This window comes from Xiphophorus maculatus, chromosome 19, assembly GCF_002775205.1.
Source record: "Xiphophorus maculatus strain JP 163 A chromosome 19, X_maculatus-5.0-male, whole genome shotgun sequence".
Lineage (NCBI taxonomy): Eukaryota > Metazoa > Chordata > Actinopteri > Cyprinodontiformes > Poeciliidae > Xiphophorus > Xiphophorus maculatus.
In genome coordinates this window covers 22,288,434-22,305,873 of record NC_036461.1, presented here as the reverse complement: position 1 = coordinate 22,305,873, position 17,440 = coordinate 22,288,434, and the positions used below count along the sequence as shown (strand labels likewise).

The 17,440-nt window shown below is 40.4% G+C and overlaps 1 protein-coding gene across 11 annotated transcripts in view; it reads right to left on the bottom strand.

Moving 5' to 3' along the window:
- LOC102228238 (fibroblast growth factor receptor 3) overlaps nucleotides 1-17,440 on the bottom strand; it is an 84,600-nt gene that overhangs the window by 9,354 nt on the left and 57,806 nt on the right. For 4 of the 11 annotated variants that reach the window (XM_023352652.1, XM_023352658.1, XM_023352661.1 and 1 more), the window contains 10 exons: nucleotides 15,558-15,681; nucleotides 13,834-14,024; nucleotides 7,394-7,538; nucleotides 6,745-6,926; nucleotides 4,033-4,178; nucleotides 3,758-3,879; nucleotides 3,562-3,672; nucleotides 3,292-3,482; nucleotides 2,034-2,156; nucleotides 1,188-1,258 (listed from right to left, as the gene is read on the bottom strand). In XM_023352652.1, coding sequence (XP_023208420.1) covers nucleotides 1,188-1,258; nucleotides 2,034-2,156; nucleotides 3,292-3,482; nucleotides 3,562-3,672; nucleotides 3,758-3,879; nucleotides 4,033-4,178; nucleotides 6,745-6,926; nucleotides 7,394-7,538; nucleotides 13,834-14,024; nucleotides 15,558-15,681 — 1,406 coding nt within the window. Of the gene's footprint in view, nucleotides 1-1,187; nucleotides 1,259-2,033; nucleotides 2,157-3,291; nucleotides 3,483-3,561; nucleotides 3,673-3,757; nucleotides 3,880-4,032; nucleotides 4,182-6,744; nucleotides 6,927-7,393; nucleotides 7,539-9,454; nucleotides 9,600-13,833; nucleotides 14,025-15,557; nucleotides 15,682-17,440 lie in introns of all 11 variants that reach the window. The other 7 variants (XM_023352654.1, XM_023352659.1, XM_023352653.1 and 4 more) reach the window with 6 other exon arrangements.

The window sequence follows — 17,440 nt, the reverse complement described above, 5'->3', positions numbered from 1 at the left end:
CACCTTGGTGATCTCCCCGTCTGACGGGGCCGCCGGCTTTAGATCAGAGGCGGCGTAAACACAGCCGGACGGGGAGAAAGGCGTGCATCTCTCAGAGAAACACACAACCTGAGGGAACACCTCCGCTTTCTTATCTCGACGTTTTGGATTGAGCCTCATGAAATAACATTAATTTATGAGAATAGAATTGCACAACTTGAAAATACAAAAGTAAATTTGCTTAATGGAAATACAGCAATTTGTTTTTTTTTGCGCTAGGATGAGGTGGTTTTTCATCCGTATTGAAATGGATGCATTTTGCAAAACTGCAATGAAAAAACTTTATTCACATCACACGATCAACAACTGGATGTTGCTACTGGAGGAAATGAGGAAGACGACGACAGAAAGTAGTTGGAGGATGATGGCACACCAAGTGACTTATTGCCTGAACCAGCTAATACACGTGAGATTTTAATAGTGTTTCTTATTTAATGGAAACACCGCATTGCAAATTTGTGTGTCACGAGTCACATGATCATCAGCCGGATGTGACTACTGGTGGAAATGACAAAGAAGACGACAGGAAGTGGTAGGAGGATGATGGTTTGTTTTTGATTTTTTCAGACAAAGAGCAGCTGGCTCCACCAGGGCTCTCACATCCTCACAGTTCAAAAACGTTGTGTGTTAGTCCAACATGTTTAATCCATAACACTTCTGGAAAATCAGAGGCTACAATTTGCCCAAAACTATTTCCCCAATAGCCTCTTCTAAAAATAAGGAGCTTGTTGCTTCAATCTGTTTACATCTGTCTCTGCCATGATTGTTAATGATTTATTGTGTGAACAAGCTTATTCATGTGCAATTTTAATTTAATTTGTTATTTAGTAGAAACATCGTAATTGCAAAATTGTGTTTTTTTTTAGATAAGCAGCACATCGACTAAGATTTGCACACATGGACATGGAGCTAACAAGATGCTGGGACTCCAGTGTCGTATTGGGGAGTTAGGAACAAACTCCACCAGAAAAGATTCCCAATTGAAGGCTGGTTGACAGCATACTGGAGATATTTGGCGCGGGAACCCATCGGTTTAAGTCCTGCGCTTGACACTAACGAGCTCAGTCACCACATTTCAACAGCAGCATTCCTCCGCTGTACACATCAGCGGACAGCCGGCATGAGACGGTCAGCTTGCGGAAACTCACACGTCGCTCTGGTGCGTGTAGACCCGGTCGAACAGAGCCTCCGGAGCCATCCATTTCACGGGCAGACGACCCTGGAGCAAAACAAGTACAACAGAACCGCTTTGGTCAGCAGAACTTTTCTGTATGGATCAGACAGGACAAAACTCAACGCCGTCACACAATGTTTAACTGTCTCCTGCCTCCGCTACGCGCTCCATCACAGTCAAAGCAGCACAGTGGAGACATTCAGCAGCATGTATTTAGATTCAGATTGTAGCGATTTACTGGTTTTCAAAACATGTTATTTCAATTCTTCTTCTTAAAATGATTTTTTTAATATATATGATCACAAAGCCTCATAAATACTGTTAGGATTGTTTGTGGCAGACCAACACAAAGTAGTGCATAATATTGTGAATGCACCGATTGCAGTTTTCTGGACAATCACCAATCTTTACAAAGCATGACCTGCTGATTTTGGCTGACACCAATATTTTTTTGTCTGAAAATGTTGCTAAGTTGCAACAGAAGGGCAACTATTGTCAATAAGATCGATGGATAAGATCAGTTTAACATGAAACTATTGGACAATCTGGTCCAATTTACTACATTATAGTAAAGTAGCGGAAGGAATATGTTTTTTTTCTACAAATAGAAAAAAAACATACTGTTCTTGTATTATAAATACAAAAACAGTGCAGAAATGCATATAAGCTACTAAATGAAATGAGACCAAACATGAAATATCTAGGATTTATTGCTGCGATTAAATTAAAAAGCAAACACGTAACATAAATGCACATTTTCCTTACTGTCCTGAGTTTTTCCCTGACACTTCAGACAAAGCACCGATGTCATGAAACTCACATTCGTGGTTTTTTTGTAGTAGTCTATGTTGTGCACGTCTCTGGCGAGACCGAAGTCGGCTATTTTCATGACGTTGTCCTCCGTCACCAGAACGTTTCTGGCTGCCAGATCTCTGTGGATACACTGCAGGGGAAAAATATGACGAACTCAGGTTAGCTTTACATACAGGAATGTGGATAACAAAAAGATTTTTGTTGAAAGTTGACCAAGCAGTACAAATTTAAATGGAGAAGAAATAAGTTTTTCATGTCCTGAAAAATGAAGGTTTTGGGAATATGAGATTTCTGTTTGACAGCAAAAACTTTTGAGTTTGCCACTCTGGTTTGTCATGAAGAGATTGGAGTTAATCTCAGAGTTAAGGTAAAGATCAACATGTGCAAATTGCTAATATGAGGCAACGTTCAACGTAGCGTTAAGCAGGTCTCGACGCTAAGGTTGGATCTTTTTGTTGAAATCCGATGTTTTTGCCTACTTGTTCATGCTACTAATTCAATGTGACTGCAGTCAGATTTCTGTGTGGACGGTTTACGACCCGCCTGCGTAGAAGAACGTAGACATCACACAGCAGAGCGTTATTTACAGGCGTAATAAAGACACAAACGTCTTTCAAGTTCGTAATTCTAATTTTCAGCCATTGTTTATGTCTGGATTGGCCGCTTCTGGCTTCTTCTGGTGCAGAATTTTGACGCATGTCTCACATCAATGACATAACGGTCGGATAAAATGCGACGTGATTGTCCTAACTGCAGAAAACTATTGGATAAGTATCCAAATTAGTATGGAAGTAGGACAATCTGGATTATTTCATGGTGAAAGAGATCAGCATCAGGTCATTCAGTCTGCCGTGAATACGCTGGATAAGGGTCTGCTGTGTGAACCAAGTCTAAGATACTGAAAACTGTTTAAAACGTAAAGTCAAAATCATTCCACCTTCATTTTTAGTAACACAATGTTTTAAAGCCAAACCAGAAAAGGGCATATTTTGTTTTTTTTTTAAAAATGCAAAGAAATTGATGCCGATAGTTAAAATCTTGGTTACAAATCTTTGATCGGTGCATCTTTACTTCCTGCCTTTAAGAAAAAATATTAAATTGTTAGAAGTCTAAACCTTTTCCTGGTAATTATCTAAAACAATTTAAATTCTAATCACCTCATTCCTATAAAAGAAAAACTTGTACATTTACAAAAGAAGATATAGAATGTATCTTTTTATCTGTCTGTCTGTATCGTTGTATATTTAGGCTTTAGGAGATGTGACCTTCTGTGAAGCCAGGTACTCCATGCCTCGGGCGACCTGATAGGCGCAGGACACCAGGTCTTTAAAGGTGAGCTGCTCGTCAGGGATTTTGCAGGTGTCAAAGGAATAATCCATGCCTGGAGGACGGCGCGCCCTGAGGTACTCCCTCAGGTTCCCTTTGGAGGCGTACTCCACCAGGACGTACAGAGGACCTGGTGAGACAGAGAACATCGTTTAAAGATTCGTCTTGGTTCTCCTTTAATCGTCTCTTCCTCCTTCTCTGAGGCTCACCGTCCTGAGTGCACGCTCCCAGCAGGTTGATGATGTTTTTGTGTTTGCCTATCATCTTCATCATCTCCATCTCTGACACCAAGTCTGACAGATCTTTATCTGTTGCATCGTCTGGGGGGGGAAAAGGCAAAGCTAAATCAGAAACGGTGCTGATTTCTTTGAGATTATTAAAAGAGGGAGAATGTAATTTTATAACCTTTCAGCATCTTCACAGCAACGGTGAGAGGCTTGTTGGGCTTCTCCTTGTCAATGCCGACTGCCTCCGCCATGACCACCTGACCGAAGCAGCCCTCCCCCAGAGGTTTACCCAGGGTCAACCTGAAAACAAAAACGCTTTTAATCTTTAGACTCTCCACTGTGGCAGGTTTTAGGAAAACTGATATTGAGGTTGTAACGTGACAAAATATCAAGAAGTTCAAGAGGTCTGAATATTCTGACGGTCACAGTTTGTGCGGACTGTTCCTCTCTTACCTTGTGCGAGGAAACTCCCATTTGGGGTCAGAGGGCAGCTCCAGCTCTGAGACGTTGGCCAGCATGGGCCCGTCGCTGGACGACAGCCGAGCGATCCGAACCAGAGGCGTGTTGGAGTTCATGGAGGAGTTAGAATCCAAGGAAACCTGCTTGGGTGCAAAAAAAAAAATTATCTGTTATAGTCTCTGAAAACAACAAGGTGAAATCTGTTTAACAAGGACATAGACCAGTGGTCCCCAAACTACGGCCCGCGGGCCAGATGCGGCCCGCCTCCACATTTGGTCCGGCCCCCTGAACAATACCAGAGTATTTTCATATATGTGCATTTTTATTTGATAAGTTGGACTTTTGCAATAAAATGTTCCTTAGTAATGAACTTTATTTATTATTAACTACTAGTTAGTAACTATTTTATACATGCATATAATTGACCCTAACCCTTTTATTTATGTGGAGAACCCAGTGTTATTTGGTTATTATTTATTTCATAAATAGTGTTATTTCCTGACTTTTGTTCTCTGAAGAATCCAGAAAAGGTTATTTGATCGTGCTTTCTGAAAAACAATACATTTTTATGTTTAGCACTCTTACAATCGTCACACTTTTTCTGTTACAAACTGACCCCGGCCCCCCATCAGAGAAGGGACAAGTTATGTGGCCCTCACAGGACAAAGTTTGGGGACCCCTGACATAGACGGAAAGGAGAAATATTACATAGTTCACTTTGGATCAAACTAGATTTATTAAAGAAACAGAAATGATTAATCTCATAATCCAATGACACGACAGCTGAGACTACAAATATAATCCTCAGAGGCATAATACTGCCCCTTTAAACTTTAGATACTTGAGTATTGTCTATATTAAAAAGAATCCCTAAACTTTGAATTCAGTGAATTAGATATAGGTCTTTACGTTTTGTGCAATGCAAAACACATATTAATAAAAAAAAGAAGAAAGTCTGGGCCTTCCAAACAAATTGGCGCCCTGGGCTACTGCCCCGATCAGCACATTCTAAAGTCTGGCCCAGACAGCTGGACACGACTTTTACAGCCTGAGGCTGTGTGCAGGATGAAGCCGTGGCTGAAAGGGTTTCAAGCCTGGACATCCATCCATCAGTGACCTCCAGCTCCAGGTCCGTGGTTCTGCCTCTGAATGAGGGGACTGCGGGGGGCTGCGGGGGGCTCCACATCCTCACACCATCTATCTACCTGCAGGGCGGAGCCCGGGGCCCACTCCTGCTTTTTTTGATGGATATCTTGGTGTCAGTCTGCCGATTCTGCCCCTCTAGGCCTGCAACACCAAGTCTACTTACAAGTCATGACTGTAAGAAAATGAGGAGTATGATGTTAAGCAAAAAAAAAAAAAAAAATCTCCAACCCCAATTTGAAAAGCATACAAGTAATATCTGACAGAACATGCCTGGGGGTTTACAGGAGATTTACTTTGCGTTATGAAAGAGAGAGGAGAAAACTGGGAGATTAGCCTCCCAAAATTGAAGCAGAGATTATAGAAAAATGCAATAAGAACTTTCCCTCCGCTACCTTATAAGACCATGAAGGTGGAAAAAATTTGAGCAGAATTACAGGCTGCTGTATGAGGATCTACTGGACTCAAGCAAGACTTCATTATGTCCCAAAAAGACAATGGCTACAGCTAAACACTCTTTGTTGTTTTCCACGAACTGATTTGTGACGTCCAAGCTTGTGCTCCTAGAAGTATGCAACCTTTCAATTACAAAGCTGGAAGGTTGGAATTGGATCAAAACAGCCTCAGAGTCGCTTTTGCCAGCAAACAGAGTCCAGCAGGTAAATGAAGCAGTCGGATTGGGTGTTTATATGAGTGGAAACGTTTGGATTTTAAAGGTTCTCTTGCCTTCATGAATAGAGAATAAACAACAAAGTTAAATCTGAAAAAAAAAATGACGGAAATAACTTCAAGGCTACTCTTCGTTCCACTTTGTTTTTGAGCCAGTTACTCTCGTAGCAACCAAAATGTAAAGAATTGCTGTAAATTTGAACTCCATCTTGTTTTCTAAGCAACTCCAGCAGAAAAAGGCAAAAAAAGAGAGAAAAGGCTTGTCCAACTGCAGGTTGTAGTGAAGCAGCTGCTCCACTTCGTGTTTCTCTAAACAGTTGGGCGTGAGAGGGAGTGTGTGTGTTGTTACACTCACAGTGAAATCTAAAACTGACACTGACAGTCGGAGGAGGGCATAAATATCCCTGCGCTGAATCTGCTCCAAGATAAATGTGAACACATGTCAGCAGAGTGATGCCTTACAGTATCCCAGCAGGACAAGGGGAAGATCCATGACAGACAGGTGGGTGATGCCCCTCTCACTTCATTTGTGCCGCATGTAGCATTTTGTACTTTGACTTTTTCACATTTTGTCATTTGCGATGAACCGATATGAAAATTTGTGATGACATCATTCGATACTGTCATTAATATCGGACCAGTTGTATTTGTTGGACCGACACTGATGCGTTAAAAACTGACTAATAACGGCCGATGCTAATGTCGTTGCCGATGTATTGTGCTGCATGACGATGCATAATCACATTACAAACCTAAGCTTCAATTTATTTATTTGGGTTTTTATGCGAAAGACCAAAACAAAGCAAAATAGAGCATCCATCTAATTGTTTGGCGCCTAAACCGACAAGAGAGAAAAGGAAGAGAAAGCACTGTGCAAATCTTGTATCTACTTTCTGTTACCTGTCTCTTGAGGGGGAACTTCGACAGTTTCTGCACAGGAGGCGTGGGGAGAGTCTTCTGCGTGGTCATTCGCATGCGGCAAAGGAAGACGATGACCACGGCGAAGACGAAGAGCACGCAGCCCGTCAGGTAGATGAGGATGTCGGCGTAGTAGTCGTCTTTGCCCGAGTTCACTGCTTTCGAAGGGAGGAGGCCGAGAAACATCAAAGGCACAGTTTAGCTTTTTATTAGCGGCACAAACACACCAGAAACTTATTTCGGTGCAATAAAGACACATGGATCACTTTAATTTCAGAGCTGCGGCAAGTAATTGTAGCCGTTTCCAAAAATGGAGGCAATTATTGACATCAAGCGTAAGGGATGTTTTACACTGTCTCTTAGCCTTAAGATGCCTGAACAGATGATTGAAAGTGATCAAAGAGCAGCAGAAGCGTTTAATTTCATGCCTCGTCTTTTCAAATGATGACATAATAACACATGCTAAACATATTCAAATTGTTGGTAATAATCCACTAAAATACACTGTAATCAGATTTACAGACACTGCACCGTATGAATACTCCTGTAAACATTTGCATGAGAGGAAGATGAAAGAGACAAACAAGAATCAACAAGAGAGCCTGTGTGGTGAAGAGGAATATACCTGGAAGCACCGTCAGCCAAGCGGAGTGGTAAGCAAAGCCGATAGAGTTCCCCGCCAGACAAGTGTACTCGCCCGCATCCTCAAAAGTTACATTGGTCAAGAAGAGAACCTCTAGCTCCTTATCTGTTGTGTTAATACCGGCCGTCTGTGGGGGAAGGAGGGGGAGTAGAGATGGAGCAGAAGGATGTAGAGAGGAGATTCCATGAGCCCAAAAGGTTTTATTAAAATAAACACCAAACACCGCCCTGAAGAAGAGGAGAGGGCCGAGGAGTCGGCTTTGCCACCACCAACAGGTGAAAATACCAAAGCACCGTTACCCAGCTGTGCTTATCTCAACAGAATGAAATTTTTCTTTAACGTGTGTGTGTGTATGTGTGTGTGGGGGGTGATGCTAATTTTAAATTAGAAAGTCATTTGAAGAAATGTGCATTTCACAGCAGCATTTATTTCTATAAGGCAGTGGTGGGCACACTTCCACTAATGCGCAAGTCACAGAGCTAATTTTACGTTTAGTGCTTTAGCTAAATTTGAAAACATTTAGTGCCCTTAGCATTCCCTAAATTAAAGTGCTAATTTGCTTGGCTGTTTGGTAAACATTTAGTTGAATAAAGTTTGACATTTGTGTTGAAGTTTTGGTCATTGGCACACATTGTGAGTATTAACATGGTTGAATGAAGCTCATTAGCATTAGTTTCCGCTACGTACTGTGTTGGTACAGCACTTTAGTGCTAGCAGAACTAATATTTATGATTAGTGTTTCAGGGTTAGCACAACTAACTTTTTAATTTGCGCTGCCCACTGCTGGTGTAAGGTAAAGGTGCAAGTATGTGACCAGCTGACAACAGAACTTTAACGTGATATATTTAACAAGACAAAGTTGTAATAGCGGCTTGTGATTGTAAACTGAGCCACTAAAAATGCTCTCATTGTCCATTCCCCATTCTGCCAGGACTATGGCTGCATAGAAATCCCCAAATTTGCAACCACATTTCATTGATGTATATAAAATATATTTAATAATATTGTTGAATTTGAAGCAATTATAACAATCATCACTAAAAGGACAGTCCAAGTTTTCCAAAGTGCATAAAGGTTATACATCTTACCTGCTGTGAGATAACTTTTGTTGTTTTCATTTGGTACAAATTTAGACACAATTTTTGAACCTTTAAAAGTGTGCTTTGAACAGATGTTTACATGTAACCTAATGTTTATTTACTGAAAATAGAAACAAGAGGAGGTTTGCCACCATTTATCTGACTTGGAACTTAATACACCATTTCTATGGTGACATATGGTGGTGGCAGCATCATTCTGTGGGGATAATGCCAACTTGTCTATTAAGTCAGAACTACAGGCAGAAAATGCTGTGTTTTACACAGAAAGATAATACCTCTACTGTTTTACTGCCTCAATTTATGTTCAGATATGTATAAGAAAATCAATTTTGTGTTTTTTTTTTTTAAATAAAACTTCTCTTCAATAATCTTGAAAACTTAGGTTGATACACTGCACTTTAATCAAACTGCATTATGAATACATAAATAAATAAAAAAACACTTCAATTATGATTTTTCCTACTTTGACTAATGCTACAGCAACAAGGAGCAGTCAAAGTGCCTCAGTAATGAGCGCCGCTATCACAGCCCCGTGCCGCATACTCTGATATAAAAGACCATTAATATTGCGGGAGAATGCCCTCCATGGGAAATCAATAGCAATCTGTGTGTTTGAGGGAGGCTTGGTCAGTGAGCCTTTAGATTTATGGCATATTTGTGTGCGAGAGTGAGACTTCTGAAGCCATGGCAGCAATTAAGAACGCAATGTTGTGTCTGCTATTGATCAGGGTCAACATGGCGCTCTGAGTTAAAATGAATGATAGCTACTCACTAGCAAGATGTGATTACTTGAACCCAGTAGAGGAATGTGGGTGTGTTTGTGTGTTTGTGTGTGTTTGTCCTATTAGCAAGTCAAGCAGATCCACAACCAAGAGGAACCCTGCAGGCAGCGGAGAGCGTCAAATGCGGTGAAGGCGGTTCCTGCTAGCAGCTCAGTATTTACCTGGTTTGTGTACCATTAGCCAGAAAGCTTTTTCCGACATGCCTACAAAGTTTGAGGCACGACACCAGTACTTCCCGGCGTCTTTCTCTGTCACGTTGGACAGTTTCAGAATACTGCGAGCCACGGTGTGTTTACTGACATTACTCTGCGAAGGGAAAATTGAGAGGCACGGTGAGGCCTTGGAAAGTCTTGCAAGAACACAGTAGCTGCGTTTTCAATGACCATATAATTGTGCAACTGGACATGTCGAAAATAAATTCGCTGGGTGGAAACAGGTTAATTTGGGGTGGAAAAAAACAACAATTTTTTCAATAAAATGTTTTGGTGGAAGGATGAGGTGGTCATTTATTTCACAAAACACTTTTTCTCCATCACACGAGTAACAATAACTGAAAGTTGCCACTGGCGCAAACTACAAAGAAGCAGAAGATGGCAGGAAGTAGTTGGTTTTTAATCTTTTTATGAACTGTGATTTTAAAAGATTAATACCATCAACTAACTTATTCACAAGTGAGTTCCATAGCATTTCTTATTGAATGGAAACACTGCAATTATGAAATAGTATTTTTTCGAAGTCAGTAGCTGCCTTTGCCTCAACCACAAAATTACACAAACTGAAATTATGAAAATGAATTTAGTTAGTGGAAACGCCGCAAATTAGAAAAAGAAACTCGTTTTTCAATAAAAAGTTTTGGCAAACGGTGAGATGGTTTTCAGTCAAAATTGGTTTACTTAGCAAAAATGCAATGGAAACACTTTTTTTCTGCATCACATGAGTCACATAATGAACAACTGGATGTTGCCACTGGTAAAAACCATGAAGAAGAAGACGACAGGAAACAGTTGGAGGATGATGGCGCTGAATGTTTTTCAATTTATTTCAACTTATTCACATGTGATTTTAATTGTGAGTCTTACTTATTGATAACACCACAATTGCAAAATTGTGTTGTTTTTATTGACAAAGTTTTGCACACATTTTTAATGGAAACAAAGCTTCAGTAAAAAAAAAAACCCAACAAAAAACAGCAGCAGCTTAAGAAAACCTAGTCTTTTTTATTCATATGTGAGCTGAGTTGACTGAACAGTAGAAATAAAAGTGAATTTCACTCGCAGTCTTAAGAACTGACGTGTGAACATCTCTGGTGTTAAATCTCTTATGCATCTGTGAATGCATACCAACTACTAGCTGCCCTAGATGGGCTTAAATTATTAAACAGCACATAAAAAGGAAAGCAAATCAGATTTTAATGTAGCTAAATGAACATCCAGTGTTTGACTCTTCTTCTTCGCCTCGACTTTAAGTCTTTTTCCAGGCACCAAAGATCATCCTCCCCCCCCAAAAAAAAACAACAACAAAAAAAAAACAGAGAGAAAGAGAGACACTCCTCCCACCCGTAGCTGTGTTTAAATGCCACACATGAGAGAGAGCATATCATGACTGAATGAGCTGTGGTGAGTCCTCATAGAGAGGCACACACAAGTTTCTGTAAATACTGTTTCAATTATGCGGCGGTCGAAAATAGAGCCTGGAGCCTCAGTCTGGGCCGACGGAGCCGTTCCCCCCCACTCCTCCTCTTCCTCCCCTTCACACTCCGTCTCTCTGCCCATTCATCTCTCCATTTCAGCTTGTTTTTTTTTGTTTTTTTAAATTAAAGTCATCGTTTTTTCACACACTCTTCCCGAGTCTGCAGGATGATTTATATACTAACATGTCTTACACTGGATTTTTTTTCTATTAAAATTTAATACAATTAAGTTGCCGTGCTAAAACGGACGGTGAAAGAATGACCAGCTGCAATCACGGTTGAATAAAGGGAGCTTAAAAAGGCCAGGTGGGACAAGCAGCTTACTAAATAAATGCAGGATGCCAAGCGCTTAAAAACTATTAGTGGATATTTATTATATGTATTTGTTTTCGTACCAAAATCAAAATAGCATTAAGACATAAACCCCCCCTAATTGTAATAAATAATTTTAGCTGCTTTAGGAATAATTGGTGCTGTTCTGTTTTAAGTGATGGCAATAAAATCATGGTGCATGTTTTTGCTTAAAATTATAAACATTTGTGTTAATACCATGAAAGAACATCATTTTGAACCAATTTCATCCCGTGAAAACACGTAAAACACAAAAACAAAGCATTTTCAATAGTAATAAAAAGTTTAACGATTGCATTTTTCTGGCCGATCCCCATTACCGAGCTTTCAATTTTGACCTCTAAATACCAATTTTGGACGATTTATTTGTCTGAAATGTTGCTAAATATAACAAGAAAGTTGCTGAGCTGGCAACAGTGGGTTGACTGTTGTTAATTGTGAACCTGGTGGGCCGGTCTGTCAGTCAAACCTCTCACAGCAGAGCAGAAGAGGACAGTGGTTGATAAAATGTCATCCTGTCTTGTAAAAAAATCCCCCCCAAAAATAGTGTTTTGGCAACCTGATGTGCTGCTATGACAAATTCCTTAGAGGAATCGTAGGTGAGACAATTTTTTTGACACATAAGCAGGATAATAGATGACTGCAGCCGAAGAAAGTCTTTCCGTCTTTAACATTGCTGTTTTTCTTTTCTCGTGTCGTTGCAGAAAGATGTATGAAGACAGATCCAGGGAAAACAGCCCCATGACCTTCCTTCCCTCTTATTCCTTCCTTCCATTCTCTCCTTTTCTATCTCCCAACTCTTTGGTCTTAATATCCATTTTCTGCCTCCTTTTCTTTTTTTTTTCTCACACAAGCCTTCATCTAACCCCGACACACGTTCTCCCTCTCTCCCTGCTGACTTTGCCCTTCCTTCGGTTCCCTCACTCATTTTTTCCATGGCTTTTTTTGGGTGCCTCTTTGCTCTCTCATTCCCTCCTCCTCCTCAAACCACGCGACGCAGCACATCTGACGGCAGCGGCGGTTAGCTGAGCCCGTCTCCCTCCCTGCGTTTGCCGCCACCACAGCAGTTAACTTAGTCCAAACCAGATGTTTGTTTTTATTCCTTCTCTCCAGAGGGACAAGAAAAGAAAAAAAAAAAAAAGCTCGAGGGTGCAAAAGCCCTGTTGGTTTGCAACGGGAGTCTTCCCCTCATCAACCAGAAAACATTAAAAAAACAATGTTTATGGTGGATTCCAGGTGAAGTTGCTTCTTTCAGTAGCTGTGTTTTCATTAAGCATAAAATTATGCAACTTTAAAGTGGGAAATCAAATTTGCTTAATGGAAACATGCCAATTTCAAAATGACTTATGTTTTTGCTAAAACAAAAAAGTGACACTATGATGGAGTGTTTTTTTTGTAGCCTTATCAAAATTGGGTTGGAAAACTGCAACGGAAACACTTTTTTCATTTGTTACAATTGGTGGAAACGTTGAAGAACACAACAGGAAGCAGCAGGAGGATGATGGTTTGTTTTTTTTTGTTTTTCTCACAGCATCACAGTCCATAAAAAGTTGTGTCATTAAAATTGGGCTGATTTATTGGCGCTGGTTTCCTTAATTATGGGAGATCGGTGATCAGGTTACATGCTTACGATCTTATCCACTGATTTTATCAGTTAACAATAGTCACTCCACTGTTATCAACTCAGCAACTTTCATGCTATATTTAGCAACATTCAGACAAAAAAACAGGGGTAAACATGGTGTCGGCCATTGGCAGGTCAGGCTTTTTAAAGATCGGTAATTGGCGATTGGTCAGAAAACTGCAATCGGTGCACCCCTAATTCCAACGTATTGAGTCCATAGCTCTTCTGTAAAATGGCCTACAACAATTTCCCCAAAACGCTGCATACATAGCCGCTCCCAAGTATAAGGGGCTTGTCACTGTAACACCTGAATGAGACTCCAACATCTCTTCTGATGGCTGAATGATGAGCATCTCATGTAACTGCCATGATTTGCAATTAAATGTATTCACATGATTTTAATTTAATTCCTTATTAATGGAATCACTGCAATTGCAAAATTTTTTTGTTTTTCAACATCAGCAGAATATAGACAAGGATTTGCGCACATTTGTAATGGAGACGCAGCTAGTGATGAATTTATTTCATGGGTGGAAAAGTCTTCCAAAATAGCAACAAGATGCTTCATCACACGCCACACTCGCAGTAAGAGCAGAAATCTGCTTTGATTTACAGTGATATCATTAGCTTAATGGCTCTACACTTCCACACGCTCCAGTGTGTTGTAACGATGCTTCACCGTTCGAGCAATGAGCTCTTCAATTAAGAGCGGTGAAGGAAGCCCCGTGGCCCCCGCCGGCTCCCCTTCTGCAAAGGCTCATTAAACACGACATTTAGGAAAGATTAACAACATGTAAAATTATCTCGCGCCGAGCCTGGCTCCAGGCTGGCTCATTAAGACGTAAACCCACCACGGTGTGTGGCTCCAAACCCACCTTCAGGACGTTGACGTAGGGGGCGCCGTCAGGGCCGTAGCGGCTGCCGTTCACCTCGATGTGTTTGAGCCACTGGATGTGCGGCTGGGCGTCGCTGTAAACCTTACAGTGGAACTCCACGTCGTTGCCCACCACCACTGTCTGATTGGCTGGCAGGCCCGCCTGGAGGATCGGCCGGTGGGGCGAGCGCTCTGAGGGAAGCATAGACCGTAAGGTTTTTTCTGTTTTTTTTAAAAACCAGATCAGACAGATAAATTATTCCCTGAATATTTATGTGAGATGCCGCAATTAAAGATGAATTCTGAGCGTAACAGGAAAGCAGTGAAACGCAGACGAAGCAGGAGTCGAGTGAGCTCTCTTGTTAGAACTAGCTCATAACCTGGCCGCAGAATTTTAAAGGACTTGTAAATGTTTAAGCGAAAGCTTTGTTTAGGCCAGTAAACAAGACTGTAAGCATGAAAAAAAACATGAGCAATTTTGTACAGTTTAATAGACAGCAAAACAAGTCTGAGTTTAGTAACATTCCTCACACTGTAAACAAATGTCAACAAAGTAAGATGAATTTTACAAGTTCCAAAAACTGAACATGTTGGACAGACAGATGATATACAAGCTTATTGAGGGTTAAACAGGACAAAATTTAATAAAAAAAAACAACTTTATTCAATGTAAAATGAAATAAATTAAGGTTTAACTAAATATTTTAATCATTTATTTAATGTAAAATGTATTTATGAAATATGTCATTAAATTATTAAACCTAAAGTCTAGGAAAAAATTATTTGCATAAAAAAATATAGGAACAATAAAATAAAACATGCAAACTTATACCTATCTAATTAGATAATTTAATTATTTCATTGTTCCTGTTCCTGCAGAGTTACCGTGAAGTCATTTTATCTGTGAAACTTCACCATAGAAATCAAGGGGCGGTGCAGTGGGCGGGGCCAACACTGATCTGTTGAACTCCGCTAGCTTAGTTTAATTTTAATGGAGGATTTTTATGGGCTTTTCTGTGACATTTTACAGTTAGCAGGTGACATAGAAGCAGGAGATGGAAATTCAGACTACCTGGAGGATAACATTTAAGAAGTTCTACTCACTCAACATCAACGTGAAATCAGACAGTCATTTCTACTCCCTCTGTTACAAGAGCCGCCAAGATTTTCAAAAAACCATGCTAAGCTAGCGGCGTTCAACAGGTCAGTGTAAGCCCCGCCCCTCAGTTTCAACGGGCAAACTGAGGGGCCATAATTAATTAATTAGGAATTAAATAATGGCATACATATTTAATTATTTGTCTGCATCAGTTAATATTTTAATGATTTAATTATATATTTAATAAATTAATTCATATTACTTAAATCGAATATTTAATTAAACATTTATTTACTTCACATTACTTTACTTAATAATGTACTTATTGATTTTATATTGCTGCTAATGTTTTAGTGATAAATTTTTATTTTTTTAATTTGCCCCTTTCAACTCTCTGTGTCTGCTTAGTTCATATTGTTGTAGGTGGAGCTACGATCTCTGTTTCAGTTTTACTGCAACTTTAAACACAAGAGGCTAACTTTTCAAACTGGTGTTGCTTACAAACGCGCTCAACTGAATATCATCGCCATAAAACGTAATAAAAAGACTGAATAACGGGAGCTGAAAGTGCGCAACAGAAGGATAACCTTTAGCTTTTATGAGTTAAAGTGAAAGTAAACGCTTACCTAAAACGTCCAGCTGGTAGGTGTGACTGATGGTGCCGTATTTGTTCTGCACCACACAGGTGTAGTTTCCCCGGTCCGATGGCACGGCGCTTTCCATCACCAAACTCCACTGCTGGTGTCTCAGCTGAAGATAGAAGGAATGCGTCGTTACTACCAGGACTGTCATGATAACAAATGTTGCTGGACAATAGAGGATATTGGCAATAAATACTGGTGATATCCTGTATCGCCAGTATTTATTACGATACAGGATAATATAGTTTTGAGGTCATTTTCAAAGATAAAGATGTGATAATGCAAGTTTGCTCTCCCAAAGACAGATAAACTCTAATTTTGTAAAGAACACTTCACACTGGAACTGGAAGATATTTTAATTACCCAGAAATAAAACCAAAAACAATAAATAAAACAGAAATGAAAACCACCAAATTAATAAAATGGATTATTAAGACTGTAAACAAAATTTTTCTTAAAAAAATATTAATCTGAATGGAAATCATCCAGCTCATTTAATTGATCATCCAATTAACTGACTAACTGCGACAGGCTTAATTACGACATGTTTATGTTAGAGAACCAAAGTCCATTTGCAAACATCTAAGGAGATATTGTGGTGATTTTAAGAAGCAATAATAAAACAAGCAGGTGCGAGCGTTACAAACTGAACTCTACAACGCCAGAATTTGTTTGACGGTATACACGTACAACAGAATATCGTCTGCATAAATCCCAATCAAATCACTGAATAACACCAGCTAAGGAACATGAACAAAAAGATATGCGCTAGATTTTTCACTTTACTGTGGATCACTAATTCTCAACTGGATAACAAAGCTAAAATTCATAAACAATGATGGTTAAATTATCATCTTTCATCAACAGAAGCCATTTTCACACTGGGTTACTTTCACAGGTGTTCAGCAAAGCAAATGTCTGTGAGGGCTGACAGACTTTTTCTTCTTTTTGCACCTCCGAAATTAGTTCCACTGTACCACTCAAGAGAAATGCATCGCCAGAGACTCGAAAGCTAAATTTTGCGCGGTAATTCAAACCAGGTGCGGCTGGAAGGCATGGAAGACAGATACTGAGTTGACAGGCTCAGAAGGCAAAGGGATGTGGAGGGAGTTAGCAGAGGAGCGGGTACGCGTCGACAGGCGGCGTCTCCACGGGCCGGCGGGGGCGACCCGCGCCGTTTAACGGGGGGAAACGGGCGTCGCAGGGTGAACTTCACTTGAAGAGGTCAGAATTTCTAATGAGTGATGTCGACAAGGTGTCTTTTTGGGGTGGAACACTTCACCTCACCTGCGTAAGAAAAAGTTGTTCACAAACACGCTTTATGGGGGGAACCAAACAGATATTAGCGTCGCATTTGTAGGCAACCACCCTTTCTTCTTTTTCTTCTTCTTCTTCCCTCTGGAGCACACACTTCTTCACCCTCTCTCTTGGAGGTGCATTCGGAAAATAAAGCAACAGTGTAAATATTATGCCTGAGTGTGCTTTTTTTCATCTTCTTCTTCTCGCAGTTGCGTGGTAACATAAACCAGGCCGCCCGCTCGGCGTTGGCAAATGGTTTTTCTGTGGAATGGCTGGCTCCACCCCGTCTATCCCCTCTCTGAGATGAGGAGTCAAACTCAAGTCAATGGCTGCTCTCATGAGCAGATGAGTGACGCCTTGTGCTGTGGTCGCTGAGGGGAGGGAAAAAAAAAGTTGGTGCATGAGAAGGGAGGAGGCTAAAATGTGGTAAAATATGAGCTGGAGCTGATATTCAGTGAAAGCCAGGACCACCAACAGAACCAGGGAGACTATAATCACAGCTATGCCATACATTTACCACTGTCTCTCTACTGCTGGGACTTTGATGTACAAACGTTTCATTTCAGATG